This window comes from Lepidochelys kempii, chromosome 11 (genome assembly GCF_965140265.1).
Source record: "Lepidochelys kempii isolate rLepKem1 chromosome 11, rLepKem1.hap2, whole genome shotgun sequence".
Classification (NCBI taxonomy): Eukaryota; Metazoa; Chordata; order Testudines; family Cheloniidae; genus Lepidochelys; species Lepidochelys kempii.
In genome coordinates, this window is record NC_133266.1 from 52,745,117 (window position 1) to 52,766,941 (window position 21,825).

The 21,825-nt window shown below is 36.6% G+C and overlaps 1 protein-coding gene across 8 annotated transcripts in view; it reads left to right on the top strand.

The window, feature by feature from the left end:
* GLS (glutaminase) overlaps nucleotides 1–21,825 on the top strand; it is a 165,267-nt gene that overhangs the window by 102,761 nt on the left and 40,681 nt on the right. For 6 of the 8 annotated variants that reach the window (XM_073306201.1, XM_073306196.1, XM_073306199.1 and 3 more), the window contains 7 exons: nucleotides 5,078–5,110; nucleotides 5,390–5,448; nucleotides 7,533–7,599; nucleotides 8,239–8,289; nucleotides 11,699–11,875; nucleotides 12,620–12,751; nucleotides 14,541–14,633. In XM_073306201.1, coding sequence (XP_073162302.1) covers nucleotides 5,078–5,110; nucleotides 5,390–5,448; nucleotides 7,533–7,599; nucleotides 8,239–8,289; nucleotides 11,699–11,875; nucleotides 12,620–12,751; nucleotides 14,541–14,633 — 612 coding nt within the window. Of the gene's footprint in view, nucleotides 1–3,458; nucleotides 3,509–5,077; nucleotides 5,111–5,389; nucleotides 5,449–7,532; nucleotides 7,600–8,238; nucleotides 8,290–11,698; nucleotides 11,876–12,619; nucleotides 12,752–14,540; nucleotides 14,634–15,801; nucleotides 20,458–21,825 lie in introns of those variants that run through there. The other 2 variants (XM_073306198.1, XM_073306203.1) reach the window with 2 other exon arrangements.

Consider the following 21,825-nt stretch of genomic DNA (forward strand, 5'->3'; position numbering starts at 1 on the left):
TAGCTGCCTTAGGTAAGCGCTGCTCGGAGCCTGCACCCCTCACCCCCTCCTGGGCCCTCTTGCACACTCCGAACTCCTCAGCCCCACCCCACCCCCATCCCAGAGCCCCCTTGTGCACCCTCGCTCCACCCCAGAGCCCACACCCCTAGCTGGAGCCCTCACTCCTTCCCACACCCAAGCCCCTGCCGTAGCCCGTAGCAAGTGAGTGAGGGTGGGGGAGGGGGAGCGATGGAGTGAATGGGGGCAGGGCCTCACAGAAAGGGTGGGGCCTCATAGACAGGGCGAAGCCCAGGGCAGGGACAGGGCAAGAGAGTTTAGTTTTCTGTGATTCGAAAGTTGGCAACTGTACCACAGGGCATGTTGCAAGACCCCCTCTGTATTGATAAAGCTTTCCTGCCATAATGGGAAGGACTTAAATGCACAAAATGTAAAAACAAAGACATCTTTAGTAGAAGGTTCCGCAGTTAAGGAAAGGAGAAGAGTTGGATGCTCCATGAAGTGCAGTTCTCTCTTCCAGTTGAAATGGGAAGCATTTAGATACTACAGTAATGAGTGCTATCAAAAGTCCTTTGGGGGGGGGGGGGAGTTGCAAAGGATTATCAGCATAGGGGTAAAAAATAAAGATCAGGATAGAAGTGGTGCATGCACATCCTCAGCTAAACTTAAATAACCTTGCAGAAAGATAAGGTGTGCAATTAAGCTGCTTCAGACACTTTTTTTAAACTAAGCATATAAATTAGTGTCCTCCAGCAGTTTTACATCCTTCCTAGTATTCTGACATTACCTTTGTCATGAAGTGCTGTGACTCACAAAATTAAATGAGATTGCGAGTAAAGAGAAATGTGGCTGACAGTGCCATGGTCCTGTTGAGTGCCACTACACAACCTTTAGGTTCATAGAAGTTTAAAGATGGTTTTCATACTCCATCTTCATACCACTTGATAGGAAAAGTCCCTGCTTTTCATCCAGTATATCTAATAGTATAATTACATAAGCACATGCCATCTTTTTTCTTAATTTATCTTCTGGTTGTCTGACACTTAAATAGGTGTATGCATATGAATTTGAAAACGTACCAGCGTGATTATAGAAATGCCCAAGGTTTTTATTTCCTCTTTTACTTGGGTGTTGGTTCATGCTATTTTACCTCTCGTCTGTTACTCAAACTTGTAGGATTTTTCTTATTTCTCAGTTCTTTATATTATCTGATTCAGTGATTAGTAAATATTCACATTCTTTTGTCTGTTTTTTATTATGACCTATTACAACTGGAGTAAATTTCACTTAATGTTACACTAGCTGGCATAGAGTCTGTTCTGTAGTGCACAGTGTCCCAAATTATGTAAAGAATTTATAATCTCACACAGTATTCAATACTTACATTCAGGACACAAGAAAAATAGTTTATATATAAACATATATAATTTTAAGAATGTCAGTATTGTTCTTGGTAGATCAAATACTGTCTGACATTGTGCCCCCAAGTATTTCAGAGGTGAAAATGTTATGCTAAGCAGCCAAGACACCAGTTTTCACAGAGCATGCACAGATTAACCAAAAAAAAGGGTGTAAGTACAGAAAGCTAGAATAAAGCCATTAAGAGATAAATTGATGTATTCAAATGCAAAAATTTTGCTGCGGTAATTAAAATAATGTCAGTATTTGCGTTTTCTGGGGGCTTTATAAAACGTAATCCTAGCATTCCGCTTCACTGAAATTTGTCAAAGTCTTCACTCAAGGGTGCATTTTTTGAAGATCTAAATAAAATTGTTAGGTATGTTTAAGCATCTTGCTATATTTTTACCGCATTGGGTTGCTTTCTAATTAAGAAATTATTTTGATTACATTATGGTCTAGTCAACTACAACTCAAATGTTAATGAAAAGTTGCTTTTCATTAAGTCAGTTTTACATGGGTTTATTATTGCATTCCTTGACAAGTATTTACAGCACTCTGTTTTGCTATGTCAAATACATATGCACTTGTATTCATATGCTCTACATATTATGGGAACAAAATGCTACCGTCTTATTCAATTATACCAAGTCGGAGAAAGTTTATCTTAAAATAAGAACAAACTTCCACAGAATAATTTAATTGCTTTTAGAAAGAAAAAATAATACCCCCCCCTCCAACCTAAAAAACCTCAGCCTATTTAGAAACCACTAAGGTCCTAACATAAATTGACAAAGAAATTCAAAGTTAGGATTGCCAGCCATAACTTTTTCATTATGTTTAAATAAAAATGCATATGAGTTTTAAGAGCTGCATGTCACAACTTTTGAATTTCCTATCTCTCATCAGATTGTTTGTCTTAGCATTTTAAACTATTGTGTTCATTTATAAATGTTTGTTCATTCATGTGTGTATATACACAACTGCATATACAAAAATATACACACAAGCATGTCTACAATAAGTGTGTATATGTATATATATTTTAATATATGTAATATTAGTGTTTCTGAAGACGTTGCATGGAATATTTCCTTTCATTAGCATTCTAGATAGATGGATTGCTTATGAAGCTTTTAAAAATATCAATTAATTAAAGCCACAAACTGGAAAACCAGGCTAAGTCAAATAAAACTTTAGAGGCCAAAAGCTGCCCTGGCTTTAGTTCTTTAAATTAGCAAAAATATCTTCAATATTTCCATAGAAAGTCAAAGTTAAATTTTAGTATCTATATTTGAACTTCAGTCTAAAATGTGTTGTCTCTGTGTCCTGTTGATTTAGAAGGTGGGTGGTATGCTTCCTTCGTCTGTAGAAATAAAAAGGGACACTACTGTAGTTATCAACACATAATGGAAATAAAACTTTTTGTTCTTTTTCTGAATTATATTGTGTATATATAGGCTCCGATCATGCAGTCACTTATGCATGTACTTTAAGCATATAAGTAGCCTCATTGACTTCAGTGGGGCTACTTGTATGTTTAAACTTAAGAAAGCATGTGTACAAGATCACGGCCTAAGTGTACATCAGCTGGTCAACATGCTTGTTAGTACCTGTATACAGAAGATGCTGTGTAAAAGTGTTTATCTTCCCCCAGTGTGAACTCAGATGGTGCTTACAAAAAGAAAAAGAAAACACTGAATTTTTTAAATGCTGAACGAAAATAGTTAGTACTCATATATTAATCGTACATCTGACTTTTGCCCATCATGTTTATATTTTGTTAGTAAAATCAGTTTAATAAAGTGTAAAGGATTTTTTCACTTGGGCAAGAAAGAACCGAAATACTATGTATTTTTGTTTTTTCACAAAGCATGATCTTTCTCCTCCCTTTTTTTAACAAAAGCATAACTTATTTCATTTTATTTTAAATGTCTAACCCTATGATTACTGATGCAGCATCCCATAACTAATGCTGACCCGATTTCCCAAAAAGATGTTCATTGTGCATTTAAAAGGTTGAAAAGGTTTTTGTGGTTTAAATGTTGTTACATATTTTACAGCATTAGGATCTATGGAATATTTTGACAACTGCAACAGTTCAATGAAGTTGGTAATTTCTTTTTTTAATTATTTTTCATTGAACAGATTTGGCATTACATTTTTAAGGCTTGTATTCTGGTATATTATACAAGACATTTTGATGAAATGTATTGTGAATTTTTTTTAGCATACCTGTTTGTTAGATATTGTCTAGCTAGAGATTATTGGCTCTAAGAGTAAGATTATTGATTAGCTTTTATTTTATAAGCGTAAGGGACCATTGGCACATCATTTTGGCACAGCAGCGTGGTATTCCTTTCAGCTAGGAATCGTACACGTGTGACTGCACATTCTCTTGTAGATGAGTTGATGCGTAGGGCTTCACAGGTTATGTGCAACACCTTAATCCACTTGTAGAGTGGGAAATGAAACTGGCTTTATGCATTTCATTAAGTAAAATGCTGGTACATGCAAAGCTTCCGTTTTTTTGTTTTCCCTATACTAAACATAGTGTGAGTAATGTTTCTTGATTTGTCTGAGGTAATACGCTAGCCAAAAATATTTATCTAAATAGAATATCTTCAATACTGAAGTGGTTTATAAAACAAACCTCTGATGTATTGTCTATTAGTTTATACGATGCCAACTGATACGATTTCAGATTTTTAATCCATTGTTTTGTGAACTTTCTCTTAAATTAAAATGAAGCTGCTTGGCTGTTTTCAAAACAAAGTAAAATGCATGAGCTTTTTTTTATTTTTTGGCCCCCCCCGTAAGAATTTATGGCAGGCCAGTTATCAGAAATTGAGATAAGGGCCAATACATCTTTCACTGGCATTTACCAAATTTAAGAAAAAATCCTTTAAAAAAATTGCCTAAGAACTAATTTTAACAAAAACATTGCTAGCAAAATGTTGATGTAGTTTTAGTGTTTTGTCACTTGAGGTTTTAAGATTCTAAAATTGTAGCTTTTTAATAATACCGTATTTTGCTAACCCAAATAATCAGTTTCTTTATATAGGTAGGCTACTTACCTTAAATCTGAAATTAAGTGAAGTTATTTTTATAGTAAAGGTAACACTTTATTTTAAGTCGTCCATCTGAATTAAATTTTTAGCATGAACACTAACCATAGGAAACAAATTCAGACTCCAGCCTATAAAGTTTCTGTGCTCAGCGCTAATATAAATTAAGACAAGATCTTTAACCTCTTATGCTTGTAATCCTGTGTTATGTTCATTATAGGAACATTGATCACAATGAATTTGTATGTGTCACGTATATTACTATATACTATTCTTTGTCAATATGTTGTGTTGAATAGAGAGCGCTTAAAATAAAGCATACCTTTCTTTCTGATTAAATCCATCCCCGATATACAAGGTATTTGATAAAAACATCTTGTAGCATTCTTTGTATGAATGTTATCTGAGCTATTTACTCTCCTAACTTTTTAATTTTTTATTGTAATTATATTAATATACAAAATGATCGTAGTAATTTATATTTAAATATCTTTGTACATTTACATCTTTATTAGTTATATACAAGTAAAAAAACCTAATTATATTAAGTGAACTTCTGACTACAGTTTTTTGTATGTTAACAATTCTTGTAAATATTTTTTCTTTCCTTTCAGCAAGGAGCAAATAATGCAGAAAAATTTGACTATGTAAGTGAATATTAAAAAATTCTGGTGCTATTTATCATATTTAGAGTTGATGATACAGGGGCTCACATTGTCCTCATGGAATTTTTGCCTTCAAATTGCAGGTGACACTTGAGTTGTTTGAACAGCTATCTGATTTGTAGGTGCAGTTTGGTATTTAGACATCCTAATGACTTTCACTGTATGCCCCAAAACAGTCTCAGTTAAGGCCAGGTTAAAAATTTGGTCTGAGTTATGATGTTATCAGATCTGAAGATTTTGGGATGCTTTTTTTTTTTATAGATGATGCAGTTTATGAATAATATGGCTGGTAATGAGTATGTTGGATTCAATAATGCCACGTGAGTATTTTTTGTTTTTGTTTGAGGTTTGGTGGTAAAATATCTAGGGTGAAAGCGTGGCCCCCTTTAAGTCAGTGGTAAGGCTTCAGTTGACTTCAGTGGAGACAGGATTTCACCCTTTATATTTAAGATCTTACTTCAGTCCTAATATGATTTACATTTTTCTGATTTAAATATATGTTCATTTTTGTGGTACTTAATGTACGATAGTCTCTTTGATAATAGTTTTGATTAAATTTTATGTACAAGTGGTTCCCTCTTAGGTGTTGAGAGTCTTCTCCCTTTGAGTGCTGTTTATATGGGAACTACAGATCAAAACTGTGTAAGCCTGGCATTCATACCAAAAATGAAACTGCCCACTTTAACATTAGTTGTACCAAAAGGATTATAAATCATTCTTTTACACAGTTGTTATTCCTTGGGTTATTTATTTATTTATATAATTTTTTTATGATGGGGAAACTCCCCTTATGGAACTCTTAGAATGTAGGGTTCCTGCAGGAAAACTAGGCTTTTCTATTACAACTGCAGGATTTCCACCATTCTGAGGGCTGTGTGAGGCAACACTCCTATGGAAACCATAAGTGTGCTCCATAGTCTTGGGGAATTTTCGATGCTGATTGGTTTGGGTAGAAGAGAGGTGATTGTAATTTACCTGAGTATAGTTGATGCAGGAATGCTTACTGTGGCAGCTGATAGCTTTCATTAAGACTTCTTTAACTATGAACATAAATTTAATGGGAGAAGAGTCTCATTGCAAATGTGAGATTGTCCACGTGTTCACCCAGACCCTCTCTGTCCCTGCACCCTGTTCAGACACTCAAACCACCACTTCAGTTACATGCACCCCTAGGCAGCTGCCTACCTGTTGACTTGAGCCTCAACCTGATTCCCTTTTTCTAACTGTCAAATCCCTCTTGATTGTACTTGCATAAATCACAAGGAGGTGTATATTCATTGTATTTCACTGTCATATGTCCTTCCTTTTCTTTCCTTTTACTGTCTTGCCTCTTTCAGTATTACTTTTAAGAAAAGGGTCTTGTGCTTTTGTTTCAAAATTTACTGGCCTACCTATAAATCATCTTATATATACTATGTATATTTTATTGGTAACCAGTAAAAGTAGATACTGTTCAACTGTTTAAAGTTCAGTTCTGAGCCTTATTGTGTTAGATTTTGCACTGATAAAAGCATAGTTATTTACTCTTCTACCAGAGAGAAAATGTTATTGAATTAGAGTAAACTTTAATTAGGACTTAAAATCTATTCACACTATATTGTCAATTTCTTCAGAATTTAATCTTATATTTTAAAAAATGACACTTAAAGTTCTGTGGTTGCCAGGGTAACCTCCATGTGTGAACCAAGTATAAATTAATGCAGCACCTTTCCAAATCTGCAGAGAGAAGGTGCCTGTGTTGTTGCTCGAGTTTTGCTAAACAGTAGTAGAGTGAATGAAACAAACAACACTGGTCATTTTTACTGTTGATAATTAAGACTGTTTTAGTCACGGGTATTTTTAGTAAAAGCCATGGATGGGTCACAGGCAATAAACAAAAATTCACGGCCTGTGACCTGTCCATGACTTTTACTATATACCCCTAACTAAAATTTGGGCCCAGAGGGGGAGCTGCAGGTGCATTGTTGTCTAATGTGCTGTATAAACATAAAACACACTCCTTTCTGAGCAGCATAGTCTAATTTCAAGACAAGACTTGACTTGAATGGGTTTAACGAACAGTGGGTCTGTTCCTGAATTCTTTAACTCATTAGGAATTTTACCATTGGCTTCAGTGGGGGTAAGTTTGGAGCAGTAGGACAGGACGAGGGTAACAGTGTTGAGATGGTGTGATTTACATAGACTAGCTAGTGCACAACTTGGTGAGTCCAGTATTCTTATACCTTTTTTAATGCTTGATTTTTAACAAATACAAAATTGTGCTTTTCATTGCTCTCTGCCGGTTTCTTTTTTGTTGACATCTGCCTTTGCACATAAGTTTAAAAACAAACAAACAAACAAAAAAAACCCTCTCACCATTGTGCTTCGCTACAGTCCAAGTATTTGAAAACTTTTTTCTTTTCAGGTTCCAGTCTGAAAGAGAGAGTGGAGATCGAAATTTTGCAATTGGCTACTACCTGAAAGAAAAGAAGGTTTATCTATCTTTTGTTTGTTGGTTTTGCAAGACTTCTACTGCTCATAATATTGACCTCTGAATTTTTGGCATTATATCTTATAATCTGGGTTTTATTTACATGGTTTAGAATACTGTGTGTGTTTCGTACAAGAGTTTGCAAGTATGTTTGTTTTATACAATTTGGAGAGAATGTAGACATATATTTAGGTAATCTTACAGAACAGCCCAAATCTCATTTCTGCGTATTAGATTATTGATTCTAAAGTCATGTCCTATAACTTTTTTAAAGATTCAGTACAAGTGACTCTTTTTAAAAAAATTAAAAAATAAAAATGCATTAGGTGTTTTTAGGTGTTGCCATATATAGTTAAAGATTCTATGCTTCAAGTCGTACATAAAGGTGTTTTAGTAGCTAGAGAGTATTAAGCTATCTAACAGTTGCAGCTCTTTAAACAGAATGTCATTTAATTTTCCTTAACGTTAAAGTTTTCTCTTTAAACATTTGTATAAGTGTTGGCTAGATTTTAAAATTAAAACTAATGTTTTAAACACTGGCTGGAATTTATTTATTTTTTAAATCTCTTTAGTTTAAAATTGATTTACTGTCTTGATATAATCAACATGTTTAAAAGATTACTTTTACTTCTTTCCCCAGTGTTTTCCAGAAGGCACAGACATGGTTGCTGTATTAGATTTCTACTTTCAGGTGACTGATTCTTATTTAATCTTGAGTATTTATAATGGAATTGAAATAAAGTTTTGAAAGTGTAAGCAGCACAAACTGAATTAATCATAGATATAAAGGAGCCCATTAATACCTAATTTTTTTGAATGAACAGAGAACATTTGATGTATTAAACTTGTAAACTAAATTAAAACTAACTTTTGGGTCTCCGTTGGTTATGTGAATTAGCAAGTTTCTGCTGTGGGAGAATAATATGTATACAAATTTTTAATTTCAAGTTTGAGGGTAGTATTCAAAGTGAGGCAACACTTTTGCACCCCTTCTCTCTCTTGTTTAATTAATTCTTATGAGCCAAACAAGAAACTATATTGTGTAAATAGTCAAATAGCCCATTTTTTGCTTTGCTTTTATCTAAAATAATTGCACTTGTCACGACACAAAAACTTGGCAAGCGGGGGTTTTCCACAGATAATCCACTGACCATTCACGCTGTGCATGCTGTAAACTGTCCACAGACTGACTAGATTTTGCCTTTCTGTCATTTCGTCCCTGTCAAATTTGAAGCACTAACAAGTCAAGAACAATGTTTTGAAAAGGAGCACGTTTCTGGTTCATATTACTCCCTCTTATCTGCTTAACTCTGAGCAGAGTATTTCTAAACATTAGCTTTATCTTAACATTCATGGGTGGGGAAGTGACTCCTGTAGATTCTTGACCTATTGACTATTTCATTTATCTATGATAAGCTGCATCAGCACTGTGAGGCCAATTTAGTGTTTGCCTTTATTACCTCAACTAGACAAGGCCAAACTAATATTCAGGTCAAAGAATTGTTGTTAGTAAACAGTAAAAGTGAGTGCAGAATTGTGGTAACATGTTCTGGATTGCGCTAGCATTTAAGAGCTGTAGTATTTATTATATATTTTGATACATTCTAATATCACATACAGGTTTTTTCTTACAGGACCTAAGTCTCATTCAGTGCACGAAATGGACTGTCCTCCCTTGGTGAACAGCTAATTCCATATTTTGTTTTCTCATTGTTCAGTATGTGGTCCCATACCTTGTTTACTGTACTCTATTCAAAACCTGCTCTGAATGTAGAATTTTTTATTTCATCATGGGCTTTTCTGTGATGCTCATCGTAGCGTCTGAGTGCTTCACAGACATTAATTTATTTTCACAACATCCCTGTGAGATGAGAAGGTATTACCTCATTTTACAAATGGGGAATCAAGGCACCAAGAGATTAAGGTCAAAAGTATCCACTAATTTTAGGTGCCCAATTTGAAAAATCCGGTCCTAGGCATCTCAAAGTGTACTTAGCATTATATAGCAATTGATATATTCAAGCACAGCTCACATTGACTTCTGTTGCAGCTGTGAGTGCTCAGCACTCTGCAAATCAGACCTTATGGTTTCAGTTCAGGCCTCCAGAAAATGAGGAACACATCATTAGTGACCGCATGTGAAAAGTTTGGTGTGACTTGCCCAGCATCCCATAAGAACTCTGTGCCATACATAGGGATAGAATCCAGTTTTCTACTTCAGTATTCATCTGTGTTAGCCGTGAGACCATCCTTTGTCGTCTTACAAACTACATAGTGTATTCACTACACTCCCTTCCAGTTTGTGCAACAAATGAGGCCACGGTCCTGCAGACAACAGCCTCTTTCACTACACAACCCTGTTTCATCCTCAGAGCAGATCCATCCTGTGCAGTGAATAAATCTGGTACTGTGGAGAAAATAGTAAGCTATCAAGTAATTAAAGACTGTAGTATAATGCATATAAGGAAGGTAAATTATGTTTACACAAGCAGTCTTAATTTTGTCATTTCCTGTCTATTTTGAATGATTGATTTGATAACCTTAACATCTAACATAGTTTTCAGTGTAATTTCCTAGCTTTTTTTTTTTTAAAGCAAACTGAAATAACAAATTCCATCATGTGACATATTTACTTCCACACAGTTTATAAGTAGGGTTGGAACCTCTAGAACTACTACTCAAACCTCCTGCCACTTAAGCTAACAGAGTAATACTAGTTTGTCATTCTCTGTAGACTAGCTCTAGAGGGAATATGGGACACTTTTGCCAGTGGGTTTCACAGATACTTGCTGATAGCAGAAGAATGGTGAGACTCAGGAATCTTGGATTCCATTGTAGGCTCTAGAGGAAGCGTGCTTTAATGGACACAGAATCTTTTGCTCGTTTCCCACCAAGTGTGTGACCTCCTTCTGCCCTGTGCACTCCAACCTGTTCTTGTCCCAGTCCTGTCTCTGTCTCACTGCTGGCTTCTTGTCTCAGCTGTTGTCTTCAGCTAGCTGGTTACAGTCTCCGCTTCTCAGGCTTCTCATCCCAGTCTCTTTGCCCAGCCCTCTCCCCAGCCCTCTGTTCATCTGATCTGTCCCCTCCTCTGGCCTCCTTTCACATACCACCTCCCCGCCCACATTCCCAACCCCAGTGGCTCCTAATCTCTCCAGTTCCTCATCCAATCTCAGTGTTTGTCTACTCCCCAGCCTCATCCACTGCAGTTTATCTCAGTTTCTTTGTCCAGCCTGACCCAGTTCTTTCCCTGCACCCTAACTCCTTGCTGCATGTATCTTCCCTTTCCCCTCACCTCCTTCCCATGACCCCATTGGTTCTCATCTCTTTGCCAAGCCTGTCCTAGTTGTCATTCCCCCTGGCACCACCTACTTATCCAATCTGTCATGTCATTGTGGTGTCTTCTCCATCCCTCCTTAGGTTCTTTTTCAGTCTGTTCTCCCTCACCCGAAATACACACAAACAGTTCTGGTTCTTACCCCCTCTGCATGTGAATCAGGCAGTTTCCTTTTCAGTGCTGCCTGTGTTCAGGAGCTGGTCATTGGGAGCACTGGAGAGACAGGTTCTCTGCTCTCAGCTCAGGTGACCTGACCTAACGTTGCCCGCTGCCCAGAGCTGCAGTTTCAGGGAAAGTCCGGTTCATCTGCCACCTAGAGCATGGTTAACACAGATAGAATTTCTCGGAATTACGCTGCTAAAATCTAATAATTTCCTACTGAGCATGTACAATCTGCATTTTTACAAAGGCTTATAATTTGGCCAAATTTGGACAGATTTTCATGCAGCTTGCACAAGACACATTTCTGAAAAAAGCCATCCGTTGCCAAATTTTAAATAGCTGCCGTAAAGTGTGGGGATGCTAGAGCTTTTCAAAGAAAAGCTCACTAGAATTTTTTAAAATGAGCAAAACAACATTTTCCCCAAAACTTGTTATCAGAAAACAGCCCAACCATTTTGACTGAGACGAAAAAATAATCATTATTCAGTGATACAGATCAACTCATGTAATGACGCTAGTATGTAGACCTCCAGTTGTTCTTTAGCATATTGTATGTACATAGAGATTATACATACAAATAAGAATTATTTTTCCCTTCCATTAGCTGTGTTCTATTGAAGTGACCTGTGAATCGGCTAGTGTGATGGCAGCAACTCTGGCTAATGGTGGCTTTTGTCCAATTACTGGTGAAAGAGTACTGAGCCCTGAATCAGTCCGGAATACCTTGAGTCTAATGCATTCCTGTGGCATGTATGACTTCTCAGGACAGTTTGCCTTCCATGTGAGTAACTGTTGGATGCTAATTGTATCTGGCAAATGAAACTAATCTAGACTGGCTTTTAAACAAACATTTCAGGATTGACCTTTTTATACTTAAGCTGTTATGTGAATTAATCAGAAGTTGAAAACAACATTTTTTTGAAAATCTGTTACTTACAGCATCGTGAAATTAAGCACTTCAAGGTATTTCAGACAAGTACTGTTTTCAGCCTAAAACATAAGTTGGGCTTCAAAGATATAACTCATCTCTTACAAGAGCAATATCTACATTGCTTATTCAATTTAGTTTTTATCCAAACAAATGTTACAACTGGTGAAATCCTAAATTAGGTGGTAAAATATTGCATGCGCGCAGGCACACCCAAGTCGTGTTAAGCTGTCACGGTTAAACAAAAGGGATCTTTACGCTCATACTATTTTGTAGCACTGTCATTGTTGCAAATTATCAATGACTTGTTGGACATCTGTGTGTATGTTTCACTTCTCTGCTGAGATTATCAGGCCTGGGGTATAGTTCTTGCTGAACCACTAATATGCTGTCTGACCTTAGGCGAGCAATGTGATTGCTGCTCTGTCTCTCCGTGTGCCTTATCTGTCAAGGATAATAATGCTTACCCAACTTAGAAAATATTCTGGGAATGATCAGCTAAAGTGCTATATAATAATTTTTTGTGTGCTAAGTGTTACAAATAACACAACAGACTAGAATGTTAACATAGTATACTAAGTCTTTAACTTCCTGTAGGTTGGTCTTCCTGCAAAATCTGGAGTTGCTGGTGGCATTCTTCTGGTTGTTCCTAATGTTATGGGTCTGATGTGCTGGTCACCTCCTTTGGACAAAATGGGCAACAGCGTTAAAGGGATTCACTTCTGTCATGTAAGGAAGGCTTCCTCTAACTTTCAATAATTTGTCTTTTGCAACCAACATTTACCTAATTGGTTAGCATGGCTAAGGCCTAACTGAACTTAAATGAAATCCTTAAATTTGTTCATGTACATAATTCCAGTCTGACCTGACCTGAGATTGAAAAGCAGTCTTGTTTTCTGACTTTCGTGGCTGTAATTCAAATTAGATTTATTATTGGACTATGCAAACCTTTAGAAAACATGGTGAAACCAATCTTGGAAAAAATGTTCATGAAAAAATTTAAAGGAATAGTGTCTTGTGACATGAGAATGGCACTGATTTCTTTGATATATTAGAACACAAGATCTCTTCCACCTTAAAGAGGCTTGCTAAAGTCCAAATGTTCTTAACGCTGGCATCAAACAGGGACGTGAGTTTTTCAAAGGTCCAGTCTGTAGCAAAGACAAAGCTAAGGGTGGCTTGTCTGACAGTTGTCTTCTGTATAGAGACATTTTGTATGTGTCATTCACAGAAAGACACTAACAAACTCCACTTTGCTCCAATATGTTAGAATAACAATAATTTCATTTACTTAGCACTGCTTACTGGGGCCTTTGGCGGCTAATAATAAAATGGGAATGGTGTTTCTTATATTTTGGCCAATATCATACTTGTATGTTTGGGAAGAAAGAAGATGGGTTGAAAGTCTCCGCAAAGAGAACTGTCAGACAAGCATCCTTAGCTTTGTCTTTTGCTGCAAACATGACCTTTAAAAAATTGAAGGGCCCTGTTTGGTGCCAGTGTTAAGAATATTTGGACTCTGGCCAGCCTCTTTAATTGGTAGAGATCTTGTACAATACTTCATTTCCACAGTAGTAATGAATGGTGACACATCACTGGCCTTCCAAACAGAGAGAAGAACATGGCAGGGATGCCTTCTGCCTCTTTCTCTTCTCTCTACAGCTGGTGGCAGTGCAAATTAAGCGGTACTCAGACAATCAAAGACCTCAACAGAGGATACTACAATATTTAAAGCATTGTGCAACATTTAGAGTACTTCATTCACGTGACTTCTGTATCAGATGCATAACAATCCAAGTTTGCACCTCATTCTGGTGTGTGCGCGCCGGTACATTGTGTCTCTTACTATTTTTACTATGTTTGCCTTTAAGTCCTATATTAAACAATACTTTCCAATTAAAATCAAACTGTTTTTAAAAACAACTCTTTTTAATAAAGAAAGACCTAATCACTGATGATTTGGCAACCTTCACATTGCTGCAAAATAAATAGCTATAAATGTGTATATATATTATATATAAATAAATTTGTTCTTTAACCTGCAACAGCATGGAAAAGCTACTTGCCATAATACTTGTGATTGGCTTTCCCTACAGTGATTCTAGTTTAATTAAAATCAAATGTTGCAGTGAATCTTCCTTGTTCAGCTCCCTATCACAGGTTTTGTGTTACTGTGATATATAGCACCTCGCAAGTGTTTGTGAAGTGTACATTACAAAACCAAATGCTATCATACCTGTACCATGAAATATTGGTGTAAGTTAGCTTTCTTTCAAAATACCAGCAATAATTCAGTATTACAACCTGAAAACATGTCTTTATTACCAATGTATGGAAGGACATTTTATGAAGAGAGTAACAAGAGGCTTTTTTTGTAAGTCAGGAACTTAGCCAAGTAAGTCATATTTGTTGTGAAGCAAAAATATTTAAAGTGTGTGCATTATCAACCTCAGTTGAGAAAATTAATAAACTATGCAGTATACAAAGGATGATGTAGTTTATTTTTGACTGTTTTCAGGATCTGGTTTCTTTGTGCAATTTCCATAATTATGATAACTTGAGGCACTTTGCAAAGAAGCTTGATCCTCGCAGAGAAGGCGGCGATCAGCGGGTAAGCTAAATAAGTTCTTTTAATGACTACTTTGTATAGTTGTCAGCTGGAAAATATAAGGTTCATCTGTAAACATAAAACTGCTCAATGACATGTATTGCATCAAGAATTAAAGATAAGTTAAGCTTATCAGTCTAGTTTCACCAGAGCAGAGTTTATTTGTGACAAAGACTGTCATATCTGTGATGAGGCTTAAACAGTTACAAGATTTTGTGTAAGATTCATAATTGCTAAAGACTTCAGCCTTTTTTCTTCTCCCCAGCTAGAGTGGGTGTATGGTATTTTAATATTCAGGATGAATTTCACTATTCTGCTTACTTTTTAATAAAAATTTGGCCAACTGGTAGCTTAGTCTTTTTGTTCTGCACTGCTGTGCATGAGATCTGGGGTCACTATTTTTCACATTGATCTCACTGAAATCAGAGATGTAAAATCCGGCTCGAGGAGACATACCCATGCTAGCACTTACCAAGCTAGAGTGCTAAAAATGGAAACGTAGCCGTGGTGGTGGGAGGGGCTAGTGCCTGCTGTCTAAGTGGGGTCAAACTCAGGGCAGCTAGCCCCTCCTGCTGCTCATGCTGCCGCAGCTGCTCTCCATTTTCAGTACACTACCTCAATCAGAGCTAGTGTGGGAAGGTCTGCTGGAGCTGCTGTTTACATCTCCAGCTCCAAGTGTAGACATACCCGCAGAGAGTTGTAGAGGCAGTGCACTCAGCACTTATGTGTGGCTGGGAAGATAGAGTAAAATGAGGCTATATTAGTGCCCCTTATTGAGGAGTACTGTTTTCAGGCTCTGAAGAGAATCACTTCATTTCTTTTGTACTAAAGGATAGTAGAAGTGTTATGGGTGCTTGAGGGTAGAAGGCAAATAGTGAAAGGTTTTCCTTAAGGATTTTACAGGGATATGGAGGTCTCCCAAAGGGAAGATACAGTAATATGAAAGATGTTTGTTTTTATTTGCATGTACATTTCTCTTTATAACTATCTGATATGGAATTTGAACTTTATGTATAGCTGGAAAACAGACCATAACTATTTGTAACAACATGTCAAGAGGTGGAGATGGGTGGAAGTTCAGGCTTTTGGCATTGATTGCAAATATCAGTAACACACAGATTTGCTTTCTTCAAGTACACTAATAAATAATGTATGTTGCTTGAACAACTAGCATTCCTTTGGACCATTGGACTATGAAAGTCTCCAGAAAGAACTTGCTTTGAAAGGCACAGTGTGGAAAAAAGTGTCACCTGAGTCAAACGAGGACATCTCCAGAACCATAGTGTATAGAATGGAAGGTCGGGGAGAGCAAAACTAAAGGAATGGGTTATAGTTTCATAAATTTCTTCATTTTAAAAGCCCTCAAGCATCTCTAGATTAAACAACTTCAGTTGTGTTGTTTTCCTTGATATTTTTGGTTTATATATAAACTTTTTTCTTTTAATATTGTGTGAATACTGTATATGCTATACCAAAAATAGAATATTGACATTTTTAAAAAATCTGTCAACCAGCTTTCATGGTTCCTTAAAGTAAATTTACTTTAAACAGAAAAATCTAAATGTTTTAAAAGATAACTCCTTTGATATATTTGAGAATTTATACATTAATTAGAGGAGGACTTTATGGAGCTCTGAGAAGATTTTGTGATGTGTCCTCTTACCAGATCTGGAACATAGAGTAGTGCAAGTATTGTATATCTGGAACATAAAGTAAAACAGTACACCAGAATACAGTAAGATGACGAATCCCTAAATAGGTATACCTGAAAGAGAAATGGTTTGTGAATCTTGACATTAGCACCCGTATCTTCTGTTTCACATACACTTACAAAAGCATAAATAGCATCCCTCTGATACACCATGTTAGCAAACGTAAGCAAAGTAAATTACCAAATCATATTCTTTTTTAATCAAATCATTTTAAATTAAGCATGTTAATATTCGATTAATAGAAGAGCAAGTGGCTTTTTAGCTTGCAAAGCTGCTCTAATTGCTTAGTTAGCTAAGTTAGGAAGAGAAGGATTTCTTACTGAAGTATTGTGAGTGATCCTCTAGGAGCTGTCCTGCCAGGTATGACTCATAAGTCTGCCTTACTAATAATACTACACTCCACTTTTATTTTAAAGAATGTAAGCAATCTTAGTTTTAGAGGGATAGGTGAAGAGAAAATATATTCAAAGAAAAATTAGAAATGTTTATTACTTTTTAAACAGTTTTAAGTCTTACTGAATGCAAATGAAAGTACTTCAGTTGTTCTGGCTGTGTTGGTCCAAGGATATGAGAGACACAAGGTGGTGAAGTAGTATCTTTTATTGGACCAACATCTGTTGGTGGAAAGAACAAGCTTTTGAGCGACATAGAGCTCTTTTTCTTCTGCCAGCCCTGCAAAGAGCTCTGTGAAGTTTGAAAGCTTGTTCTTTCCACCAACAGATGCTGGTCCAATAAAAGATAATACATCACCCACCTTGTCTTGCTCTGAATTAATTTTAGCAGTTATAATATCTTTTACCTCTATTATATATGTACCCACACACATACGCGTAATATAATTTTATAAGTTAATAGAAATAGTTTCCCCCTCTTTTCTTCGTTTTTTGTTTATCTACTTTGCACCTCTGTGTAGTCCTTCCCTAGTAACAAAATTTCTATCTTTTACCGCAAATTATGAGCATGTTAGTCTCAAATAATGCACTGTTCATACTGTGGAACAGTTTGATCTGGTATGAAATGGTCACCATAAATCTTAAAAGTAGGGCTGTCAAACAATTTAGAAAAAAATTAATAGTGAGATTTTTAAAAAATTGCGATAATCACCGTTTCAATCTCATTGAATCCCATTTATTTGAATATTTTGGGATGAATCCCATTTATTTGGGATGTTTTCTACTTTTTCGAATATATTTATTTCAATTACTACACAATACAAAGTGTACAGTGCTTGCTTTATATTTTATTACAAACTTTTCCATGGTAAAAAAGATAAATAGTATTTTTCAATTCCCTTCATACAAGTACTGCAGTGCAATTTCTTTATCATGAAAGTGCAACTTACAAATGTAGAATTATTTTTGTTACATAACTACACTCAAAAACAAAGCAGTGTAAAACTTTAGAGCCTACAAGTCCACTCAGTCCTACTTCTCATTCAGCCAACTGCTAAGACAAATAAGTTTGTTTATATTTACAGGAAATGATGCTGCCTGCTTCTTATTTATGTCATCACTTGAAAGTGAGAATAGGTATTCGCATTGCACTGTTGTAGCCAGCATTGCAAGGTACTTATGTGCCAGATATGCTAAACATTCGTATGCCTCTTCGTGCTTCATCAGCATGGAAACACGTCTTCTGGAATGGTGGCCGAAGCATGAAGGGGTATATGAGTGTTTAGCATAATTGAAATTAGTATATTAGAAAATGTAAAAAAACATCCAAAAATATTTATAATAAATTTAAATGCATATTGCGATTATTTTTTAATTGAATTAATTTGTTTTGAATCAATCACTTGAGTTAACTGCAATTAATTGACAGTCCTATGTAGTAGTTCAGACTATGTAGGTGGTGATATACAGGGAAGCCATATTTTCTGAATTCTAGAGGCCAAATGCATAGCCATTTTATGTGTTTCTATTGATGCTGATTTTTCTTGTAAAATTCTTCACTCCCTATATAGTTGACCCCCGTTGCCCTTGTCTCTAGCTGATTATGCTTTGTTCCACGCCCCCTTCCACTTAACCACCATACAAAGACCTAATTTATTGTTAATTCCAAAAATCTGCCCAAATAACTTCAGATCAGATCTCTTTCTAAGAGCTACTGGTTTAGCGTTTACATAAAGGTCTCAAACTACATATGTAATTTTCTTTTGGACAGAAAAGTATGTGTAGGTGTGTGTGTGTATCTCTCTCTCTCTCTCACACACACACACACTCACACACACACACACACTCAGAGTCTGTATTAAACACCGCTCTGAGACATGTAGCGCACGTGCTCACGTAGGCCCCCTAGCATGGGTACAAAATAATAGTGTAGCTGGTGAGTCCTAGCTTAGACTAGTAGAGGAAAGACAGGGTGAAGGGTATGGGTATGTGAGTACATACTCTACTTGCCCAAGCTGTGCCCCCCTGTCTACACTGATATTTTTAGCAATGTAGAGTCCTGCTGCCTCCTTGATGCCGAAGAGTTTCCCCTCTGCAGGAAAAGACTCCCACATTAGGGCAGACTGTGGCAGGGAGGAGAGAGTGGGGAAGGCTTGGGCAGTTCCCCGCTGTAGAGCTTTTCCATACCATATGGAAAGGCTCTGCCAGCGCCCGGCTGCTGGAGCTTGCTTCTGCCACAAGGAAATACTTTTAGCAGTGGGGAAGAGCTGAGCCTTTCCCAGCTTTCCCCTTGCCAGAGCATTTTCCTCTACCTAGTGAAAGGCTCTGGCAATGGGGAACTTCTGAAGCTTTTGCTGTCCCACTCCTGGCAGAGCCTGTCACTGAGATGTGTAGCTACACACCACAGTGTGGGCACAGCCTACTTTTTACTGTGGCGTTTAGCTACAACAGATGCTCTGTATACTGCTGGAAGTGGTGTGTAGTGTAGACATAGCCTGAACCGTTAAAAGGAAGGGATGCGCTCTGAAACAACTTGGGATCTTATAAAACAAGAAAATGCTTAAAGCAAGACGTGCCGTGAATGGTGATGAGGAAACCTATCCTGACTATACCATTTAAGGAATGATTATAGCTAACAAGGACCTGTCTCACAAAAATGTAGAAGTACTGTTTAAGATGTTCTATAAACAAGTATGGTTGCAAGTGAATCCAAGTGATCTTCTTGTAGCAATACATTATATTTTTTATAGTTCTGTTATTGGGGCTATTTGCATTTGAAGCATACGATTATAAATTGCTTAGGCAAACCTTTTCAGAAAATTAACATACAGTGGACTTTGAAATCCTAGTAAAATAATGCAGCAGGTACTGTTAAGTGCACTTCAGAAAAATGGCATAAATTACTGAATGAAAATTCAGCATATAATTTTATCCAAGTTGTTTTGCTTACATTTTTTCCAGGGTTACAGTAAAGTAAGAGTAAGGGAAGGTTAGTTAAGGTCTTTAAATGTCCTTAAAATCAACAGTTTTACATGAATAAGAAAGTTACGGTAAAACAGTAGTCACTGCGATACTGCAAGCAAAACTCTGCGTGTGCACACCTGAGATGTGCTCAACTGCTGTATTTGGTTAAGTTGTATTGAACATTCAGAGGGATTGCAGGATGGAGCCTAAGGGTATATCTACACTACCTGCTGGATTGGTGGGCAGCGATCGATCCAGCAGGGGTCGATTTTATCGCGTCTAGTCTAGATGTGATAAATTGACCCCCAAGTGCTCTCCCGTCAACTCCTGTACTCCACCACCGCGAGAGGCACAGGCAGAGTTGATGGGGAAGCGGCAGCAGTTGACTCACCGTAGTGAAAACACCACGGTGAGTAGGTCTAAGTACGTCAACTTCAGCTATGTTATTCATATCGCTGAAGTTGTGTAACTTAGATTGATCCCCACCCAGTGTAGACCAGGGCTAAGCATCTGTGCCCTCTAGTGAAAAGAACTCACGTTGCTGAATATTTTTTAAAAAGAAAGTGTACCTGTGTGGGGCAGGGTTTACGTAATATAGCTCTCAGTGCATTCTTTGCTGATTTCACATTATTTGGAACTAATTTTAAAACTAGCTGAAGTTGGAGAAATTGTTTCTGCTGGATTCAGATCTTAAAATAGTAACCCACAAAGCTTTAAGTATTTAGGTATGTAAGGTTTCAGAGTAACAGCCGTGTTAGTCTGTCTTTGCAAAAAGAAAAGGAGTACTTGTGGCACCTTAGAGACTAACCAATTTATTTGAGCATGAGCTTTCGTGAGCTACAGCTCACTTGCATCCGATGAAGTGAGCTGTAGCTCACGAAAGCTCATGCTCAAATAAATTGGTTAGTCTCTAAGGTGCCACAAGTACTCCTTTTCTTTTAGGTATGTAAATTATACACGGAGTTTTGAGAAGAGGAGGCAAGTCATAGGTGGTAAATGTGGCAGGATTCAAAACGTACAGGATTCAAAAAGTGATTGGACATTTATATGGATAACAAGAATGTCCAGAGTGTTTTTGTGTTTTTAAGTTTTGGAAGGGATATAAGCCAACCTCTAACTATTGTGGATAAGTTGGAAACTTTCCTTTGGGCCAGTTTATCCCATAACCTGCCATCTCCACAGTTTCTTGCTCCTCCTCAAAAGCTTCTGTTACTGGCGGCTGTTGGTGATAGGTTACACAACTAGTTGGATCATGGCCTGATCCACTATTGCAATTCCTGTACGCTTACTTGTATGTTTTGTGACTAGGGTCCTAAAGAATGTTGTGGTGGGCCTAATTATTAAATGTTTTTATTGAAGATCTTTCTGAGTATATAAAGGATTTAGTATTCATCTGTGTTATGGCAATACCAGTTCTTGATATTCAAGCATTTGAGCTGTTTTTTTTCTTTTGTCAGCATCAGCATTTCATTGGAAATGTAAATACTTTTGTAAACTTCATTTTAGCATTTGTGTTATACCTTTTGGCTCAGTTCTTTAAGTTACTTGTCTTGTTTTCCATTTTTCTTTCACATTGTATGTGTTTATGTATGTTGCTCAGGCTTATTTTTGTATTGTGTAATAAATTTATTTTAAGCCAATTTTATTGTATTTTTTTTTATCGGTGAAGGATAACTTCCATTCAAGCACATTTTCTGAGACTAAATAAGATAGTGAATATATTCCAGAAACGTCATCCTGGTTTAAAATAGGTATGGTGGATGATGCAAGTTAGTTAAAACAGTAATTGAAAACACTTTAAAGAATCTCTCGACTATGTTTTGTGAAATCATTCTTTTTTCTTTTTGTTAGAAATACCATCTTAGAAGCTTGCAAAAAAAATATTTGTCATGGTTCTTTTCAACTTCCCACACTTTTCTACAAAGCAGAAACTAATATGATAGTGTTTTTACTTTTGCTTAAACATTAGCATCATTGATATCATTTTGGAACTACATGGCTGAGGATAGAATTTAAGTTCAATATTTGGTCTGGCAAAATAATTGGGGAAGTAAGCATGTTGGTTTTGGTGCCAAACTAATAACTGTGGCTATCAATAATCATTTTTTTAAATTAGCAAAGTATAAC